Source organism: Anolis carolinensis, chromosome 4, assembly GCF_035594765.1.
Source record: "Anolis carolinensis isolate JA03-04 chromosome 4, rAnoCar3.1.pri, whole genome shotgun sequence".
NCBI classification, from domain to species: domain Eukaryota; kingdom Metazoa; phylum Chordata; class Lepidosauria; order Squamata; family Dactyloidae; genus Anolis; species Anolis carolinensis.
Genome location: NC_085844.1, coordinates 175,735,273 through 175,756,939, shown reverse-complemented (window position 1 = coordinate 175,756,939; position 21,667 = coordinate 175,735,273). Strand labels below are relative to the sequence as shown.

General features: G+C 39.5%; 1 protein-coding gene across 1 annotated transcript; it reads right to left on the bottom strand.

Moving 5' to 3' along the window:
* Positions 1–4,080: 4,080 nt before the first annotated feature.
* Positions 4,081–21,299, bottom strand: cdcp2 (CUB domain containing protein 2; the record flags this gene model as incomplete). Its single annotated transcript, XM_062979616.1, has 5 exons — positions 4,081–4,930; positions 11,748–11,926; positions 13,798–14,151; positions 16,192–16,533; positions 20,930–21,299. Coding segments are annotated over 5 exons (1,563 nt in total), but the record flags the coding sequence as incomplete, so codon positions are not given.
* Between the last annotated feature and the right edge of the window lie 368 nt (positions 21,300–21,667).

Genomic DNA, 21,667 nt, shown 5'->3' with positions numbered 1-21,667 from the left:
ATTGACTCTGTCAAGACCCTGATTACAAAGCCTTTCTTTATGAAGAGAAAAGTGCAGATTACACTTTTAAAAGTAGGATTCTTTTATCTTCACAACTGTGTATATATAGCTGTGCAAAAGTTTGAGTTATGTTATATTACCCTTGCCCCTGCAGTGTTGTTTCAACAGTCTTATTTTATTTAGTCTAGATGTCTTTTTTTAGTACACAGAATTTAGAAAAACATGCATCCAAAAAAAATGAAATTCTGCCATATTTGTATGTTTATATTTGGAGGCATTGTTACATCTCTGAGCATCTCTGTGAAAATTCTGTTTTAAAAATCTTTTAAATTTTATTTTATTTTAGTAGCATAGTTTCAGATGACAGATTATACAGATTACCAGTAAGACAAACAGAAGGAGGTGAAAGTAGGGAAATAATTAAAAACCTAAATAATTTGCATAGGAAATTAGAGTAGGGTGTCAGTTTTAAGGCAGATATGTCAATAAAACTGCATTACTAAGATTTTTCTATCTCTTTAACTAAAATGCAGACAAGTAGTCAAGCTGAGTACTTGACTACTGTAAAATCCAGATTATATTGTGTGTGTGTGTGTGGGGGGGGGGGGGGGGGTAGAAAATGCTCACCCATTTCTCCAAACAGGGTAAAAAAATCATTGTGTTGGATTGCTTCAGTATGAGGGGAGCTTTGTAGACACCACAGCAGCATTTTCACAGTTCCTGGGTGTGTGTGAGGAGAGTCTCCGGAGTGGGACTGGATTTCTTTAATCCACATTCTGATCCAGATTATGTGGCAGTGTAGAAGCAGACAGATGAGTCTTGATTTACATCTGGGATTCCTTCCTGGACTTGCACTGTAACTTGAGACTGATATAAATAGGGGAGCCTGTTCTATAGGAAATCATGGGAGACATTCTGAAAAAACTAAAGTAACCACAAATTTAAAGATGTTATTCAACTCACCACTAAAAAACCACAATTAGACAGCCATTCTTCCTCAGATATAGGAAAAAGGCAACTGGTTAAAACTGTGTTCTTCTGCCATGCCTTCTCCAGCAAGCGTTCCAGGTGGAGAAAGTACACCAGGAGACATAGAGGTACTACATCTTCTGCTGTCTTCTGCTGCAGATGTAGTGGGCAGAAGGAGGAGAAGTACAGTAGAGTCTCACTTATGCAACACTCACTTATCCAACATTCTGGATTATCCAACGCATTTTTGTAGTCAATGTTTTCAATATATCGTGATATTTTGGTGCTAAATTCATAAATACAGTAATTACTACATAGCATTACTGTGTATTGAACTACTTTTTCCGCCAAATTTGTTGTCTAACATGATGTTTTGGTGCTTCATTTGTAAAATCATAATCTAATTTGATGTTTAATAGGCTTTTCCTTAATGCCTCCTTATTATCCAACATTCTGCCGCTCAACCTGGGATCCCCAGATGTTTTTGGCCTTCAACCCCCAGAAATCCTAACAGTTGGTAAACTGGCTGGGATTTCTGGGAGTTGTAGGCCAAAAACATTTGGGAGCCCCAGGTTGAGAACTACTGGTATAGATGGAACTTTCATCCCATAAGGCTTTCTTGCAAACACCAGATAAAAGTATTATACTGGTCAACACACATTTTGGTGTCTCACATGTTAGACCTATTTCTGGGTATATTTGATCAGCTCTAGCTTTCAAGATACATAACATATGCATATATCAATCTTGATCTTCTCACCCCTTAAAAATCATGATAATCATATCTAAAAAACTAGAGCTGATGTTTTTCTATTCCATGCAATTTGCTGAATCAGCACCCCAAATAACCCCAGGAATAGGCCTAAAAACTAAAACACAATTTTTTTGTTGGACTATGTAATTAAATATGTGAGAATACCATGTATTTGATCCCTAAACAACACCCCTTTCCACTACACAAGTCCAGCAACGAGTACATTTTTATACCAATTTATTCTGCCCATTCCTGAAATTTTCTATAACACAGAATATTCAGGAAGCAAAATGGAAATGCTGTTCCCATTTATTACAGGTAATTAGGCTATAGCAGGTCCACACCATTAGTACGGTGGTTACTGATCTCCTTTGCTAAATCTAGGATACGAGGTATCAGAAATCTGTGAAGCATTGTGGGTGTGTGCAACACTTTAGAAATAAAGAGCTTGAGGGCTTGCAACAGCTGTCTGTCTTGGTCATTTATTGAAACCGACTTCCTTCAGGAAGCACTGTGGATAATATTTAAGTAGAAGACCACGAATTTCTCATGCGTTAAGAAGTGATTATTTAAATATCTGATTACCATATCTAGTAATAGAATCATAAATCAAACTACCAGGAAAAGATGGCTTCTTGAAGATCACTTTCAATTATATAAATTTTGCTTTCGGTAGTACCTAGACAAGGTAAAGTCACAATTCAAAGGATTGTTTTGTATCTATTCCTGTCTTCAATTCAGGTGTGTGAAGAACCTGGAAAGAGCCTAATGAGCACTTTATTCTTATCTTCTAAACATAATAGACTTTAGCTACAGTTTCTAGTAGTTTGTTACAAATATACTTGAGAAAAAAATAATTTTGGGAGATTTTAATTTTAAAGTAAATCATAACTTTGGATGGAAGTATAGGCTGTATTATTAGGAGTCTACTTCACAAACAGGCTAAATCATTCATTATGAGAAGGTGAATATATTTCCCTCTTTTCTCATGCAGAAAAAAGATGGAATACTAGAGCTCAAGGCCTTTGAAGATTTTCATTGTGTCAGAATCTGACTTCTAAGTGTATCTAAAGAAAGTGTATATAAAGAATGTACCTAATGGCTACAACAACATCCCTCTGTATTATAGGTTAAAAGAATAATGTAATAGAGTAGTCTTTCTCTTCCAAAGTATCTTATAGACTGCTGTGATTTTCCCCACACATTTACAGGAATCTGTGATTCTTTCCCTAAGGAGGGAGGTGTTATATACTCAAGATCACTTAATGTGGATTAGTTACTTGTTAATGCTTGTTAATCAATGGTTTCTTCACAAAATCAGGAGGGTTAAAGAGCAGTTCAAGTGTTGCAGTCCTCTTAGAGAAATCTTTCTTAAGTCTTTCTTCATATGGAATTTACTCCACCCTCCCTCTTAATGTGTTTTGCTTTTTCCGTACCTTTGCCGAACTCTATTACATTTTTTAAAAGATGTGGTGAAAGAACTATACACAATATTCTAACTGTGGAATGGCACCAGGTTTTTATAACGGTGTTATATATCACTATTTTATTTTTTGGTCTACTCGTAATTATTTTCAATACTAAGACTTTTTTTCACTGCTTTAGTACACTCATGGTGTGTCTATTAAAGGTAAAGGTTTTCCTCTGACATTAAGTCTAGTCGTGTCCAACTCTGGGGGTTGGTGCTCATCTCCATTTCTAAGCTGAAGAGCTGGTGTTATCCGTAGCCAGCATGACTGCATGGAGCGCTGTTACCTTCCCGCTGGAATGGTACCTATTGATCTACTCACATTTGCATGTTTTTGAATTGCTAGGTTGGCAGAAGTTGGGGCTAACAGAGGGAGATCAACCTTCTCTCCAGATTCAATCAGCAAGTGGTTTAACCCACTGGCGCCACCGGAGTCTCTACACAGTGGAATTAATGCAGTTTGACATCACTTTAATTGCCATGTCTCGATCCTATGGAATCCTGAGATGTGTAGTTTGTGAGGCGTCAGTACTCTTTGACAGAGAAGGCTAAAGAGCTTGTAAAATTACAATGCCCATTCTTTCACAGCATTGAGCCATGGCAGTTAAAGTGGTGTCAAACTGTATGAATTCTATCATGTAATTGTACCCTGACATGATTTTCCTTCTTCTCCACACACATCTTCTCTGTAAACTGCATCACACTCATCAACAGAAGTGCTGTGAAGAACAGAAATCGTGCTAATGCAATTTATATTTTAAAAACATCCTCAAAATTCTGAGAAGGACAACTGCCTACAAATACAATGCTTAGTAATGTGACAATGAAGGACAATTTTATTTGAACTGGTTTGGGGGACAGAACAGGAGTGCTCATATAATGACTTGGGTTGCTTCCAGATGTTACCTTTATTTAAAATTGCTCTTCCTCATTGACAAAATTGTAAACAGGACCAGATTTATTTATTTATTTATTACATCACTTCTACCCTGCCCTTGTCACCCATCAGGGGACTCAGATGATGTGACAGTCTTCATATAACTTCTACATAACATCTGCTTTTGTACAGTTTTCTTCTATCCATAATAAAGAAGAAAAAAAGAAAAAAAAAAGAAAAAAAAAAGAGAGAGAGAGAGAACAAATGAGAACACTAGATGGAATTCAACTGGCAGTAGTATCTGGAATTGCCCAAACTATGACTGTGATTTTGAGCAAGGTCTGTTGAGATGCAGGCTGGCCGGAGTCCAGAACGACCTGGCACTGCAGATGTGAGGTGTCATTGAAAACAGCCACCGGATCTGACTCCAGACCTCATAGCCTCTCAGGCATGCTTTAAGTAGCTGGCACAAAAACTGAATGGGTATTCAGGCACAAAGAGGCTTCAGTTTCTGTTGATGGATGAAGTCCAAGCATAAACATCCTTACAGCAAAACTAATCCAACAATCGCGATCACCATAAGGACACCAGCAAGAATACAGATGCTGATGAAGACGATATCACTGGTGTCCTGGCTTTTGGTCTCATATGCGTCTGCTGCCTCTACATCATCCTGCTGGGACTCTACCAGGTTTTCAGCGTATTGGTTCAACCTATAGGGATCCGAGCCCGAGATAAGATTCACAGAGGCCTCTTTCCTTTTAGGTTCACATTGGACTTCATATTGGTGAATGTCTTCTTGATTTCCATCTGAAAAGTCAATGTATAGATTGCTGACTATCACAGAGGTGTTATTTCTTTTCTAAAAAAGAAATAGAAAGAAATGCTTTATGAATACCTTCATTTTTGTAAAGATGAGAGGTTGTCTTAGGTTGATTCTGTGACATGTATCAGTTATACAGCTTTTTATTTTTATTTTAAAAATGATAAAATCAAAGAATTGGATGAGGCCACAAGGACCATGCAGTCTAACCCCTCGCCATGCAGTAACACGCAACCAAAGTACCCCAACAGATGGCCATCCAGCTATATACAACACTATATACAAATTAGTTTGCTTAACTGGTAGTTAATCAAATTGAACATGGCTCAACAGCAGTATATTGTGGTTGCTATACTTGGACTCTACCAGGTTCTCAACATACTAGTTCAGCTTGTAGGGATTGGAGCCAAAAAAAGCAGCATAACTGCACACTTTTTGAACTTCTAGTGAGACTGGAAGCTGAAAAGAGTCAGTCCTGGTTAATACTTGGATGGGAGACCATCAAGGAATACTAGATAGCAAACCAATTATGAATTTTCCTTGTGTAAGGAGACATTAAGAAATTCATGTATAGACGTGTATGACTATGGTCTTTAGCTGTTTAAGGAATGCATCCTCTGGGATCTTATATTTTAAGCAGTCAAGGAGGGGACAAAGATATGTCAGGAGAAAGTGAGAGATAAATAAAATAAATAAATCTGGCTAGAATCCTGTTGGGAAGTTATAAATGAGTAGATACCATTGCTATACAGCTATTTACTGAATTTTGGCTCATTTCACTTCGCAGGAAGCTGCTGACCCTGCCGTAAATTGGGGGTCTGTTCCCCTCTTGCTCAGGCAGCACCTGACTGACATTCTTCTCACTCTGGTTACTTTTGGCCCAGGTCTCTTATCAGTTAAGGTTATTTTAAATTCTGTCCCTGAGCTCTAGGGCAGTGGTCCCCAACCTTTGGTCTTCCAGTTTTTTTGGACTTCAACTTCCAGAAATCTCAGCCATTTTGCCAGTTGTTAGGAATTGTGGGAGCCGAAGTCCAAACCGTCTGGAGGACCAATGGTTGGGAACCACTGCTCTACGGTATTAGTCCCCTCCTGTAATTTGGTGCCATCTGCAAATGTAATAAGTGTTCCTTCTATTTCATCATTAAGTTAGAGCTTTCCAAACTGTGTGTCACAATACATTAGTGTGTTGGCTACAGTGGGTAGGTGTACTGCATGAATTTATGAGAAACTCCTGGGTCTATGTGAAATACAATAGAGTCTCGCTTAGCCAACATAAAGGGGCTGGCAGAATGTTGGATAAGCGAAAATGTTGGATAATAAGGAGGGAAAAGCCTATTAAATGTTACATTACATTATGATTTTACAAATTAAGCACCAAAACATCATGTTTTACAACAAATGGACAGATAAAGCAGTTCAATACACTGTAACATTATGTAGTTATCACTGTATTTACGAATTTACCACCAAAACATTGCAATGTATTGAAAACATTGACTACTAAAAGGCAGACTGCTTTGGATAATGCAGAATGTTGGATAAGCAAGACTCTATTATAACAATAAATTGTATATTTTTAAAAATATAAAAGATTTTCAGGAGATATGTTGTGTCCCCATACATTTCATTATGATGACTTATATATGTGTCCACATCTCTGATAAGGGGTTGGTTTAACTTCTGGTTTGCTAGTAAAACTGAATTACTGTATCATGAAATGATGCATGTATAAAACATTTGTCACCAACATGAAATGTTTGGAAAGCGCAGATCTAAGTTATTTATACAGCTGTTAAACAACACCTTTTGAAGGACAGACCCTTGAGCTACTCCCACTAATTATTTCTTTTCAGAATGAAGAATAACCATTGGCAAGCACCATTTTGGATTTGGTCTGTCAACCAACTGCAAATCCACCTAACTGGAGTGCTCCCTAGCCTAAAGGTCATCAGCTTGCCTGCAAGAATATCATGGATTCCATTCTGTCTTGATGTACTGCAGCGCATTAATTTTGTGCTAGAAAGACATTTGATATTTCATGGTATTTATGGTACTTTTAGAGAGTAAGGCAGAGAAGTATCTGGCTATGTCTTTACAGTTGACACATAATTTCCTCCAGGACATTTGGAGCACCCTTGGTAGATCTAAGATGATGCCTTCATTACCATGCACCTGGATACAGTAATATAGCCAGATGTTTCTTGGCTGTCCATCACTACATGACTGTGTTGGGAGGCCCTCACACCACAATACATTGCTGACTTACAAATAAGACCAGTCTTAACAAGAGAAAGATAAGATATATGCTTTTCTCCTGTGATATTCAGTACGTGCATGTATTATTCTATATTTACATGGTGGAAATAAGTACCTGACTTGAAGATGCTGTGGATGCACACCAAGCAGCAAAGAAATCAATACAACAGACCTGATTATGAGCTACTCAGAGCTGGAGAATAATCCTTTACATTTTAAAGGTATGCCATATCCTCCCCAAGCAGAGTACATCAGTCAATCAATGTATGTCTTTATCAGAACATGCATTAAAATGCTTGTACAGCTTTCCTGTTCAAAGAGGGAAGAGCGCACAAAAGAATCTAACAGATCTGGTGCCAGGAAGAGTGCTTCTCAAACTCTATAAAACTAGAAAAAGCAAAAGAGGATTGTTAACATCCTATCGTGCTGCTGTACATCTGACCTGTGTGTGACATCAGTTTTGAGAAATACACTGACAAATACCCCTGGTTATTAGACAATTGTTCTAGGTGAATTTTAAAGAGATTGATTTCACACCTCACAGAATCATAAAATGGTACAATAAAGAGATGCAGGCTGATCTTATCTCTGAGGGATATCTCATCATGACCAATAAAAACTGTGACACAAGGAAGCCTGACTTTGCTGTTATGGTTATGGTTTTAGAGACCGAGATCTGAAAATAATCTAAATAATTAATGCATTACCTGGCATTACGTATCCTCATATTTTCAAGAAGATTTTAATGAGCAATTTGGAATCTCAACACCTTTGATTATTAAGCTAGTGGCCCAGTAATTAGATGTACTAGATAGGAAAGGACATTTTATATTTTCTCTTTCTCTGCCCGTTGCCACACTCTGATCATAGACAAGGGCTTTTTTTACATTCAGATTCTTATGTGAACCTTAGCCTCCATAAATCACAGTGCCCATTTATATTAGGCTAGTAATATAATTTGTATTTATAGGAACTGGTGCCTACTGCTATGTGGGACCACAGCAAAAACCTATAGATGATGCAGGAGATACAGAATCAGTTCCTGGCATTGTTTTTCAAAATCAAAAGCAGCCCAAGGTGTGGTGTTTAACTGGGTTATCCTAAAGGTGTCATGGTTTGCAAAGATACTTCATGTGTGTTAACTGGAAAATCAAATGCATGAAACTGATTGGCTGAGTTTGCAAGGACCTGGGAATAGATTTGTAACTGTTGCTGTCCTGCTGCTGGAGAACCAGTTCGAGCAGGTTTTTCTCTGTGCATGTGTGTGAGTCTACTGAGTACTGGCTGGAAAGAAGATGGCTCTGTATTCAGAGAGGCCTGACTATTTCTGAGGACTTGTTCACTGCTGACCTTCACTGAAGATTTATGGACTAAGAAAGGACTGCTTATGACTGCTGATTTCTGTAGCAATCAGAGGGACTATTGTAAATACCATTGTTCCGTTCATCTCTTGGACTTAGTAAAGGTTCCTGTGTTATTTGTTCTGCAAAGCTGAGTGGTGCATCATTCTGCATGGTGACTCTGGGTTCATGGGCACTCGTAAGAGCTTCTACCTATCATCCACAATCCTCAACAAAAGGCACCAGATCCTATCTGATCTTGGAAGCTAAGCAGAGGTCAGCCTAGGTTAGTATTTGAATGGGAGACAACCAACAAAGACCAGGTGTGGAAGGTTATATTTCAGAGGAAGGAACTGGCAAACCACCTCTCTGTATTTCTTACTAAAGAAAACTCTATGAAATTCATGAGGTTACCATAAATCAACAGGTGACTTGAAGGCACAGACACACTAATAGAGCTTGAGAGGGGCCAGCATGCCTCCTATGCCTTTTACTTGCCTAAAGTATCCCTCTTCCAGAAGCTGTTCTTAGCATCCATAGGAGATTTGGTCCCAATGCAAACAAGAGGCTCAGAATGATTTTTGTCGGGACTTCATCAGCAGAGTATAGGGTTAACCTTCTTCCCTCTCTCCCTGCCATTACAATAATTATCAGCCCTTTCCAGAGACTATTTTCACGTTTAAGAACATGCACGTTTAATGCAAAGTGTAGACACATTTAGTAATGAATCTAGCCTGGCCCTCACGTTTTAAATTGTGCAACCTGAAGATAATTTAACACATGGCAAACATCTGGAAGGATTTTGCATAGTAAACACACAGCACTTCATAAGTGGCAGTGGGTATGCATTCCTATTATTATGATGACGTCTTTCAGAAAAAAAAATTATTATACCAGACTATCAACTTGAGTGTGGGAATGTTCTTCTACCCTGAAAGAAAATTTAAGTCACAGGGATCTTTCTGTCTGTACTCAGATGCCACATGGGATACTATGCAAGCAGCAAATACAAAACCACAATTGCATTGCTAACTTCTGTTCAAGCATTAGGTCACAGATCACTGATTTCAGAGTATAATAAAGACAGTAAATTCATCTTATCTCCAAACGGGAAGACCCACTATTCCAAGTGAGTGTGACCTGAGGTTAACATGGCAGACAGAAGAGGAAGTGACAGAGGTCAGTCGGTACTTCCACAAGGCACTGACCAGAAAACATTGTCAGGAAAATACGAAGGCACAAGAAATGTTAGCAGATGTCCCATTCCAAGGAGTTCTTTTCATCTCTTCAACTGCACATGCATTGACATAACCGCCATTGTAAGAAAGTAATGTGAGATTTCCGCTTGTGACAGCAGTTTAGTGGTGATATATATCCCAGGTCAGAGGTTGGGAGAATACATGTGTGTCCGGATGAGCTCATGCCTACCACCTTGAGTTACTTGGCAATAAAAGGTGAATTAGATAAATATCTATGTTTATAGTATCCTTTAAATAATATATTTCGCTTTCTTTCCTTATTAATTTACTGGTACAACTGTGGCCTTGCAGTTTGTTGTTATTGGTATTGAACAAACAAAGCTATTTCACTGACAGGTAAGCCAGATGGGAAGTAGTGTTACCAGGACAAACATAGAAGATGCTTCTGCATCTCAATAGATTTTGAAATAGGGAGAAGTATATAAAATTCATTCAGATGGAACTACACCATGTTTCCTCTTCAGTCCCCTACTCCCCAATCCACTTCTTAGCTGTTGTGGCTCAATCCCAGCTATTTAATGGCAGTGGAGTGTAGAGAAACACATCCTATATCACTACATCAGGCAACAGAAAAGAGCTGAACACTTCTCTGCCAATCTCAACTGATCTCTAGTGGCCAATAAATAGTTAAGGAAGTGGCTGCAGTAACTAAAAGGTGGGGTTTCAGGCAATGGTGTAGGAGACATGAGACATGCTGTAGTTTCACCTGATTGAACTTTATAAGTACAGTAGGTAAAGATAAAGGTTTCCTCTTGACATTAAGTCTAGTCGAGTCCTATTCTGGGGGGTGGTGCTCATCTCAATTTCTAAGCCAAAGAGCTGGCGTTGTCTGTAGAAGCCTCCTAGGTTATGTGGCTGGCATGACTGCATGGAGTGCCGTTACCTCCCACCAAAGCGGTATCTATTGATCTACTCACATTTGCATGTTTTTGAACTGCTAGGTTGGCAGAAGCTGGGGCTAACAATGGGAGCTCACTTCATCCTGCAGATTCGAACCACCGACCTTCCGGTCAGCAAGTTCTGCAGCTTAGCAGTTTAACCTGCTGCACCACTGTAGCCCAAAAGTACAGTAGGCATTTGGTATTTGCTGGGATTTGGTTTCAGGATCCTTATGGATACCAAAATCTATTAAATACAATATGATGATATAGTAAAATGGAGTTCCTTACAGGCGTGGCTGGTGGGGACGAGGGACAGGGCCTTCTTGGTGGTGGCTCCCCGGCTGTGGAACTCCCTCCCCAGCGATATCCGGCAAACCCCTTCCCTCCTGGGATTTAGAAGAAAACTAAAAACTTGGCTCTGCGCCCAGGCATTCAGCAAATAAGCTCACTAGCTGATGTAATTGGGTCGCAAATCTGTAATTGTAGCAGTAGTGAATGACGGAGGATGGTGCAATGTCGCTGCCTTGCAGCGTTTTAATTTTTATATACTTTTTATCACGATTTTATCATGTTTTTATCATGTTTTAATTGTTTTGTTTTATAGTATATTTGTTGCTGGCCCTCGTGGCAGAATGTAAGCCGCTCTGAGTCCCCTCGGGGAGAAGGGCGGGGTATAAATGCATGTAATAAATAAATAAATAAATAAATAAATAAATAAATAAAAAATGGCAAAAATCATTACAGTATTTGCTTTTTGGAATTCTTTGCAGAATATTTCCAAGCCATGGGTGATTCAATCCATGAATACAGAATCAATGAATATGTAGGTTCGACTGTACTTCTAATTGATCTAGAATCTATTAATGATTACAGCAATTTATATTCAACCTGGCAATCCTGAAAGGAAGATTTTGCTAACCAGGCTTGTTTGACATATTCAATAACATATTGAACATTAACTGCTCTTTTTAAAACATTTTATTTTTAGTTTTAGTTTTAGAACATTAACTGGTCTTGATGCAGGAGTAACCCAAATGTATTGGGCTGTAGAACTAGCCCAGCCTTGGCAGCCAAGCCATCTTTAATGAATAGATATTTTCTTCTTACACTGGTCACTTACTTGCGGTTCTGTACCACAGGTTTCAAACCTTGCATGTATCCTAAAGTTCAGGCCAACCAATTGTGCAGGGCAAGATGGGATCCCTAAATAGATCTTGTTTCGTTCCAGCGGGGCCAATGACTGTGTGGGGATTAGGATCTGAAATTCTGTTCGTGTGCAGCTGACATTCATGGGAACAACTGCAGAAGGGGAAATAAAAAGAAGAAAACAAGAATATTATTTGAAATTCAAAAGGTTAACGATATATTACCAGCAGCATCCCTCAAAACATAGACAATTAATGAGCTTGGCACCACTATTTATTGGGGAATTAATATATTGTCCAACATGGAGACACAAATACTGCTTGACTCAAATCTAAGAGCTGTAATTCAGTACAACATACACAGAATATTACTCAGAATATTGCTGAGTAATAAATGTGTAACCTTCATAGATACATGGCTATACAGTAAATCCAAGCCTAACTACCAAAATCTTCACATAATTAGGAGGCAGTGGGTATGATCAACAGGGGTCTATTCCTCTGGTATTTTGGAAGCAGGTAAATGGTGTCCCCACCCTCTTGTGTGCACAATACTGGTTACAACAGAGAGAAGCACAATTTCCCCTTGCACTGAAGATTGATCACAAAAAGGGTGGATGGGAACATTCGTCGGCTGTTTCCAAAGTGATTGGGAATAGATTACTGTCAATCACAGCAGCTGCTTCTCATTAAATGGGGATTGGGGGGCTCCCATGGTTTTTATGTGTCCCCTAAACTGGGGGTTGTAAATATGAAACAGTTATGATTACATAACTCTAGGTGGGGCGTTTACACTGTAGAATTAACGCATTTCACACCTATTTAATGCCAAGGCTTAATCCTATGGAATCCTGGAAGCTGTGGCTTGGTGAGGCACCAGTTCTATTTAGCAGAGAAAGCTAAAGAACTTGTAAAACTACTACTCCCATGATTCCATAGCAGTTAAAGTGGAATCAAACTGTATTAATTCTACAGTGTAGATGCACCCTAGGGCATATACCTATGAACTATTGCTGTAGAACATATTTTCTTTTCCCTCAAATGACAGTTCAAAGAAGGGCATCAGCAAATTGATTCCATCTCATTGTACAGGCCAGTCTGGACTGCCATGGCTCATGGGTACTGGCATTACTTGCTTTAGCATTGTTTCTTTGATTAACATGCAGATCACCTCTTTCAGCATTAATTTATTTTTCCTAGATGGAAAAAAGGTAGCCCAGATTTGTTCTAGCATCTCTGTTGATTTTTACTGTAGGGGAATCCACAATGAAGAAGTACATACTTTGTAGGACTTTGTTCTGTATATTTACATCACTAAGCAAAAGATAAACTCTTTTAAAGGATTGAATAAGTTTTTACTGGTCCAACAGAATTCAATCTACACAAATCAAACCATCTCTATACTTTACTTATTGTAAAGTAGGCATGAGATGTAAGTTTAAGGGATGTGCACCTGGTCTCTTGCAAAGCTTAGCATATTAAAAGTGAAACAGATAAGTAATTTTTAAATACATGTATTTTAAGAATGCAATGTAAAGATGGAAAATTATCCAAATAAAGGATTGCATTGAATAGGACCATATGGACACAAAATGTAATATTACTGGTTGCATTGTTACATTATTTGTATGCAACTAAACTAATCTTATCTTGCATCATATTCATGCACTTACTGACATTCAAGTTCTCTACAATCCTTTTCATCCTTGGCTCCATTTACACTGACCATTTAGTGCAGTTCAAAACTAACTTCAAACTGCAATGGCCAGAGAACAAACTCTCAAAAGTGTGTGAAAGAAAGTCCTCAATATGCATCAGTGTAATCACCATCCAGGTTTCAGCTTGGTTCCAGGATTTACTCTGTAATCATCTGCACCATAAAACCAATTTCTTCTAAAAAATTTGAAACTTTATTAAAAGGTAAGAGTAGATGGGGCCGACATGTTGCTTCTCTCTTGCATGTGTTTGTTTTTTCATCTGTATGGCAGAAATGCTGGGTGGCAGAGGTGGGAAAGAGGACCTTACCTCCAATGTAGGAGACTGAGAAGCCGCGGTTAGCGGTATTTCTGTCTGTGTGAAGGACCAAGAGCAGTTGGTTTCGAGAGGATATAATAGGCGGCAGCATTTCTCTCCCACACCACTTTCCCAGCAGAGACGCCTTCTCGGTGCCTCCATCAAACACAGCCAGATGGTCATAATCACAGCCATCTGTCAGGCTGTTCCGCCCCTCGAGATCCAAGTCCAGGAAAAAGACTTTTATTCGATATCCTTGGGGCAGCTGGATGGTCCAGTGACACTTGATATTATTGGGGTAAGAGCTGGGATATTGGGGACTGGAGAAATTTCCTTTGATGGCCGTGTATACCTCCTGACATGCACCTGGTTACAGAAAAAAAGGGAATGGGATACAATTTTAACAGCCATAGAATTGATTTGTTGTAAGTCTGCTCAGAAAATTCCTTTAAAAAATACTTTCCCCATCTTCTCCTTCCACTTTGGTGGAAAATATCATTTCATCTTTGAAGCTCCACCTAGGCTTAGCTGTGAGGCAAATCTTTGGCCTCCGTTTAAAACTTAGCAGCCAGTCTTTGATCTCAGCTTAAAACTAGTTGGAACCATAACGTTTGCCTGTATAAACAGCCAGTGCCATCTGTATAAGCCTATCTGGCTGGATCTACAACACTGTATGATCTAGATTCTGAATATAGATCTGCTCTGAACTGGATTATATGAGTCTACACTGCCATATAATTCAGTTTAAAGAGATAATCTGGATTCAGAAATGGATTATATGGCAGTGTAGATGGGCCTTTTGTTGGAGTTCAGGACTATTGGTAGCTTCAAACTGGTTTGTGCCAATGAAGTTACACTTCACAGTCCACAATGGTGTATCATGACTGATGTGGACTTCAGCTGATGTACAACCAAACCATATGAATCTGCAATAACTGCAACGACATAGACGCCTTTTGGCACACTGTTCCTGATAGAACAGGTGAAATATGTAACTAGATGGCACTACCTGTTTTTCTTATCAGAGTTATCATTCTAGACTGCCTAGGGCAGGCATGGGCAAACTTGGGTCTGCTGTTAGGAATGCTGGGAGTTGAAGTCCAAAACACCTGGAGGGCCCAAGTTTGCCCATGCCTGGTCTCAGGGAAAACATGCAAACTGTGATTATTACTTACTGAAACATTTTTCTTCAAAATGACCACCAGAAATACCAGGTGACTATAGACTACATTTTAGATGAAGGAACTGGCAAAACCACCTCTGAGTATTCCTTAACTAAAAAAAAACCCCTGCAAAATTCATGGGGACACCATGTTGACAGGTGACTTGAAGGCACATAGGCACACACAAAACAATGAAAATGAGATCCAACAATTATAAATATTGAAATGAACATTTTCCTTAAAAAGAAGAGCATTAGAGTGTCGCAGCAGAGCATTAAAGAAGTAGCAAAGTGGGCTTGTGTGGGCAGACACCATGAAAAGGTTATTCTGTGGACTCCAGTTCCCATAATTCCCTAGGCAGTGTTATTGCCGTGATGCTGGTTGGTGGATTCTTGGAAGTCCTGAGTGGGACTACCCAGACTCTGGGCTTAGCTAGTGAAAAGTCTTTCTCCATAATCCAAGATTGCTCTGTTGCTGAGCTTGTTGGGACATGCAAGAGGGTCTCTTAGGCCATCACATTAAGAAGATGGGTTTGTACTACCGAAGGCCGTCATTGAGATTTCCTGGTTACAAACCATGAAAACTCCAAAGGTCATCATCAGCACTTGGAATTGGGTTACTATTGAGCTATGGTCTTGCAAAAAAACACAGACTCGCTCTGAATTGATGGATGACTATCCCTACAATGCATAGTGACTTCTGGTGAGCATTCCAGGATTTTATTGCTTTAAACTGACTTTGCCCTGAGACGTATCCTGTGGCTTCCGGGTAATCTGGACAGCAGGACCGTTCTTTGATGGACTTATCAGTATAATAAGAATTCAGATTTTCCTTTTTTCCATACACTGCAGGTGGTTACAAAGCTAAGATACTCCAGGATGAGGTAAGTCTCAGATCTCACGATGTGGGTTGCATGAACAACAAATATTCAATGTGGGAAAATAATGGCTGATTCTATCAGATCAAAATGACATCAGAATCAGATTTAATATTGTCTGAGGCAACTTCTACAGATTAGGAACATATCATAGAAGATTCACAATAAAGACTGTAATGCATCTTGTTTTTTAATTTTATTGAGGCTAGGGTTTCTCTCCTAATGTATACAAATATATGTATTGAGAAAACGGATATCTTAGGTTCCTTTTCCCAGGATGACATCTTGGCAGAGATGCCACAGATTACTTTATGCATATGATAACCTAAATACTGCCACATGATAAATGTAGGACTTTTTCCATACCTGAAAAGTAATATGCCTTGAAACCTCTGCCTGCAATATTGAAGTCGGATTTGAAAACAACCAACAGTTCTTCTGTTGAAGATACCATATCTGGAGGCTTCACATTCCCACAGTAGTGACTCAAAAGTGTATGATCCATTGTGGGACCATCAAAGATAGCCACATAATCAAAATTGCACTGCTCATCATTTTCCATCTGGAAGTCAACAAAAATCAGCTTGATGACAGAATTTGAAGTTCCCTGGATGACCCAATGGCATTGGGCATTGTTGGGGTAGTTTTCTGGGTAATCCGGGCTTGTTATTGACCCAGAAAGGCCAGTGAGTACACCTCCACAAACGTCTGGAAATGAGAAATGGGAATATGTTACAAATAAATAACATATATTGCAAATAGTCCCTGAAGAAAATAGAAAAACTCATTCACAGATTCCAGTCCAGTCACATGATATCAAGGGACAGGATTTTCTTCCACTCTGCCCTCCCCTTCACTGTTTCCAAGGTGGATGCTTTGTTTTTGCGGCCTCCCTCCCCCCCCCCCCCCCACATTTTAATGCTATAATTGCACACTCATGCTACAAATAACAATAATAAATGAACTGCAAGGCACACTGGGCAGGAAATAATACAGGAAGATGAAGTTACAATATTGTGTAGAAAACTAATCACAGGGCTATGGATTGCTGAACCAACACACTTGCACTAATAAACAGATGCAATATTGAAGATGTTCAACTTGGTATATGTATCCAATATCTACACTAACAGAATTGTGTGGTACAGCAAGTTGAAAGATAAAGTCCTAAGTGTGTTAAAGCTGGACAAGAGATTAAAAAGTATCAGTGCGATAGGATGTAAACGAACTACACACAATGACAATTTTAAGGGGTGGGAAGCCTGGAACGTCTTCTAGCATATTTAAAGGATGCTTCACAAGCTTATTACATCTGAGAAACATTACATTACATGGTGGGCAGTCACCATGGTTTTACAAAGCAAAATACTTTTAACAAAACCCATGGGGTTTTCTGCTAGCTGCTAGAGACCACCTTCTTCTAAGTGCTGACTCTGGAGTAGTCTTACTGAATTCCATAGAGCTTACTTCTGCAGCATAAATGGTTTGCAGATAATCACAGCCTGAGTTCCCATTCTTGGGTCAATTTCTGTTTTCAATTACGCCAAGGCATTCATGAAGAAGCAATAAAAGTGTAGAAAAAGAAAGAAGAATTAAGCCTGCAAACCCTTTCCTGCTGACGCTGCCTGGCCCCTGAGACAGAAAAATTCCAGTGCTGCTCTTGGATCCCTGGGTGATGGTACAGGAAACACTCTTGCAAAGGGGGAAAATGTATTTTGCACATGAAATCCCAATGCTTTATTTTCCTGAAATTACTAGGTGTAAGTATCATCAAGCTTGAATACCCCAGGAAGCCATTTCTACAGGTTGATCACAGTTTAATGTGAAGAGGGAAAATGTTAATGGCTTTAAGGGACATTTTAGCAAAGATTGGCAAATACAGTGGAAACCTTTGAATCTAAAAATGATTGCAGAGATCCTGCACTGGGAACCATACTCATGAGATACAGCTATGACAGTTTCCTGTCCACCGTACCCCCTCCTTTTATCAGAGGCAGCCTCTCAAATCCAACAGGCATCACCAGGCACCTCCAGAGTAATCTAGATATTCTTGCAAATGATGCCATTGCTCTGTGGTCAGCTACAGGGAAACAGTTGGAGGCTTTGGCTTATCTACTGGCCCTCCATTCTCCACCAGTCAGAGAAAGAAGGGATTGGGCGGCTACCACTAAGATAAGAAACATTTGGGAGTGATTTAGGTTGTTCTGCAGTCAGTAGTAAATTCTCTTTAAGAACCAAAACGTCTGACTTAATATCAATATAATTCACAAACAAGTGTTAAAGTTTCCTCTCATGTTAGCTTTAACTGTACTGGATACACTAAATGGCCCAGTTAAACTGACTGAGTAATTCAGACTCAGAAACCCATCACTCACAACCCTACATACCAGGGTGGGGTGTTGTCAGTATGCTGATGACACCCAAATATATTTCCCCATGCCTTCAAAAGCAGCCTCAGCTAAGGATAGTATGTCTCCTCTTAATGAATGCTTGGAGGAGGTAATGGGCTGGATAAGGAAAAACATACTGAAACTGAGTCCAGACAAAACAAAGGTGTTTACCATCAAGGGTTCTAATCTGGGGGTGAAGGCATGTCAACCAGTTCTGGATGGGGTTACACTCCCCCTGAAAGACTGTGTTGGTAGCTTGGGAACGCTCCTGGATCACTCTCTCCAAATGTCAGCCTAGGTGAATGCGACTGTTAGGAATGCTTACTATCAGCTTCGGCTGATATGCCAGTTGCACCCCTTCCTAGATTTGGAGAACCTGAAGATGGTAGTGCATGCGCTGGTCACCTCAAGATTGGATTTCTACAATGTGCTTTACATTGGGCTACCATTGTACCAAGTTTGGCAACTCCATTTGGTTCAAAATATGGCAGCTAGATTGGTTACAGGAACATCTAGGAGTGAGCATATTACACCTATCCTAAAGTCACTCCATTGGCTGCCAATTAGTTTCCGGGCAAAGTATGAGGTGTTGGTTTTGACATTTAAAGCCCTATAGGTTTGGGTCCAGGTTACCTACAGGATCGCCTTCTCCTGCACAACCTGCCCCTTAGAACACTGATCTCCTCTTGGGGGCAGCTAATCAGACCAGCCAGAACCCCACTGGCAATTGTCACCTAGAGGGCCTTTTCATTGGCTGCCCCATGACTTTGGAATGACCTGCTGAAAGAGCTCTGACTGCTAAAAGAGGTGTCGGAATTTAAAACGCAATTGAAGACCCATCTCTTCCAGCAGGCCTATCCAGCGCCGTAGCCAGAATTTTTTTTTGGGGGGGGGGGAGTTTGAAAATTTCAGGGTGGTGGTGGTTTGAAACCCCCCCCCCCCCCCCCCGCTACAGATCTGTCAATATTTGCTTGAGATGGTGCTTGTAGTTCTGGAAGGACTCTTAATTTTTTGTGTCTCATAGACTTAGCATGGGGAGTTGGTTAACTAGTTAAAATTCATGAGTAAACCAGGTTTTTTTTAACCTGAAAAATTTCAGGGGGGGGGGGTTGAACCCCTACAACCCCCCCCCCCCCCCCCCCGGCTACAGCCCTGGGCCTATCCAGTCAACTTTCAATCATGTGTTTTTATTTACATTCTATTGCTATTATATTCTGTATTATATTCTTGTATTGCTATTAAATTCTGTATCTGTGTTTGGTGAAAGTTTTTTTATATATTTTTGTGTCTGTATCTATGTAATTATATATGTGTGTGTGTGTGTTCAATTGTTTTTGAATTTGTTGGACCCCGCCTCCAGCCATCAGGAGAGGTAGGTAATAAAATCATCATCATCATCATCATCATCGCATATCCCAATTACTGTCCATCTCAGCCAAGAGCCTTCAGCAACTGCACCAAGTCCAGACATAACGGAAGGAATATTTTCCAGTCAGGACTCTGGACTCAAGTGGAAGAAGCAGAGGTGCACAACCTAAATGAAGTAAAGGATGATTATCCTTTATCCTAATTGCTTGGGTTTTGGATTTTTTATTTTGGAATACCTGTATTTGAATGTGCAAACATAATGTGTGATCATGGAGATGGGACCTAAATCTAAATACAAAATCTAAATACAAAATTCACTATTCACTAATATACACTATTTTAAATAATTTTGGCATAAAACAAAAATTTGAACCATTGCACAACTATCACTATTACTTCCACCCATGAAGTCAATTTCGGTTTTTAGAATATTTTAGAATTCCAAATTCTGAATAAGGGATGCTAAAAACGATACACTTTTGATTAGAATAGGGTTAAAAAGTTTAAGTGCCTGGGCAGAGCTCAGAACATATTAGTTTCTAGATTACAGTTTCTAGAGTCCCAACATGCAGTTGCTATGTTGGTTGCATTTCTGAGAGTTATAGCCCAAATTTTAACTTTTTTCAAACTGAATTTATAGCAGGCCCAGTTTGTCTAGAGACTTTGTACTGCCTACCAGTCACATAGGTTGATTTTATGTCTGTACAGAAAGTAGACTTGAATATACATAATTTTCTGAACCAGGTCCCAGCCTAATACTCCTTGATAACTAGTACCATTCTCTCCTTGAAACTTCTGTGCTTATATTTCTATATATTGTTTCTTGCCTCAGATCCCCACAGAGCATGTTAGCCAGATACTGGCTTTGCTTTACTCCCTTGCCTTTCCACAAGATATTCCACTTGGCGTCTTACTTTTCTATTCATGGATTGCATTTGCACAATGAGGAACTGTGCGTGTGAGTGAGTGGGTGTATTTTTTTTTTTTACCCCTAGTGAATTTCCCAGTCATTGTTTGCTTGCTGCTTTAGGTTTGATTTTTCTTTTCCTCTCTGTTTTCCCTCTCCTTTGGCTTTGCTTGTTCTCACACTGATGGCTTTGATAGCTTAAGTGATCTTGACCCCTGTCTATCTCTAAAATCGCAGCTTTGTCCAGGTTCTTAGTGAGCTGCTTATCCAGCTCAGCTGACTGGATAAGACTTTGCATTCATCACGGACTCACATCGCGTAGAGTTCTACTCTTGCATTATTGACTTCTTTCCGCATAAATCTCATAGATCGACTGATACTTGACACAGCAACTCCTAGAGTTAGGGAAAACAAAGTTCTATTTGAGGGAAATTCTAACCTTTTTGGAAAACTGCAGAGAATCCATGGCTGGCCACATGGTTGTCTGAGTGAAATATTATAGTCATGACATTCCAAGATGATGTAAATGGCGGAGGGAAATTTGCACCGCAGAATTTGCCGAGGAGGTTTCCTTGGTCTTCTGAGACCCCATTGTAGATTTTGATGTAGTCAAATTCACAACTGTCATGGAATTCGAGGTCAAAGTGATGAAAAGTGAGCAAAACGGATGATCCTTCTGTTACCACAATGAGCCACACACAGTCTATATCATAAGGGTAGAGTCCTGGGAAATTTGGACTTGAGACATTGCCATGGGGTGCTGAAAGGACTCCTCCACATTTAATGCCTAAAAAAGTCACACACAAAATTGAAAAGTGACCCAAAGTAAATTTCCCATTCAGCAGTTATAACAGCCCATTGTGCTTCACAAAGTCAATATACAAGTTGTGTTTTGAACTATTAGTTTCTTGCTTAATGTGATGTTTGTTGTGCACACTTCTTATGTAAGCATGCTCTATGCATTTCTCTATAATATCTTTTCTTGATTTCTGCTATTCATCTATGGACCATTCACTTGACCATATTTATTAGCTGATGTCAATTAACAACACGTGCTGAATTGGTTTTGGAAAAGCCAGAGAGTGACTAAACACCCCAAAATGTTCCTATTCTTGGCTATTTTGTTACAGTTAGTCTAGTACCTTATATCCTTTACATTACTGGGAATCTACTCAGA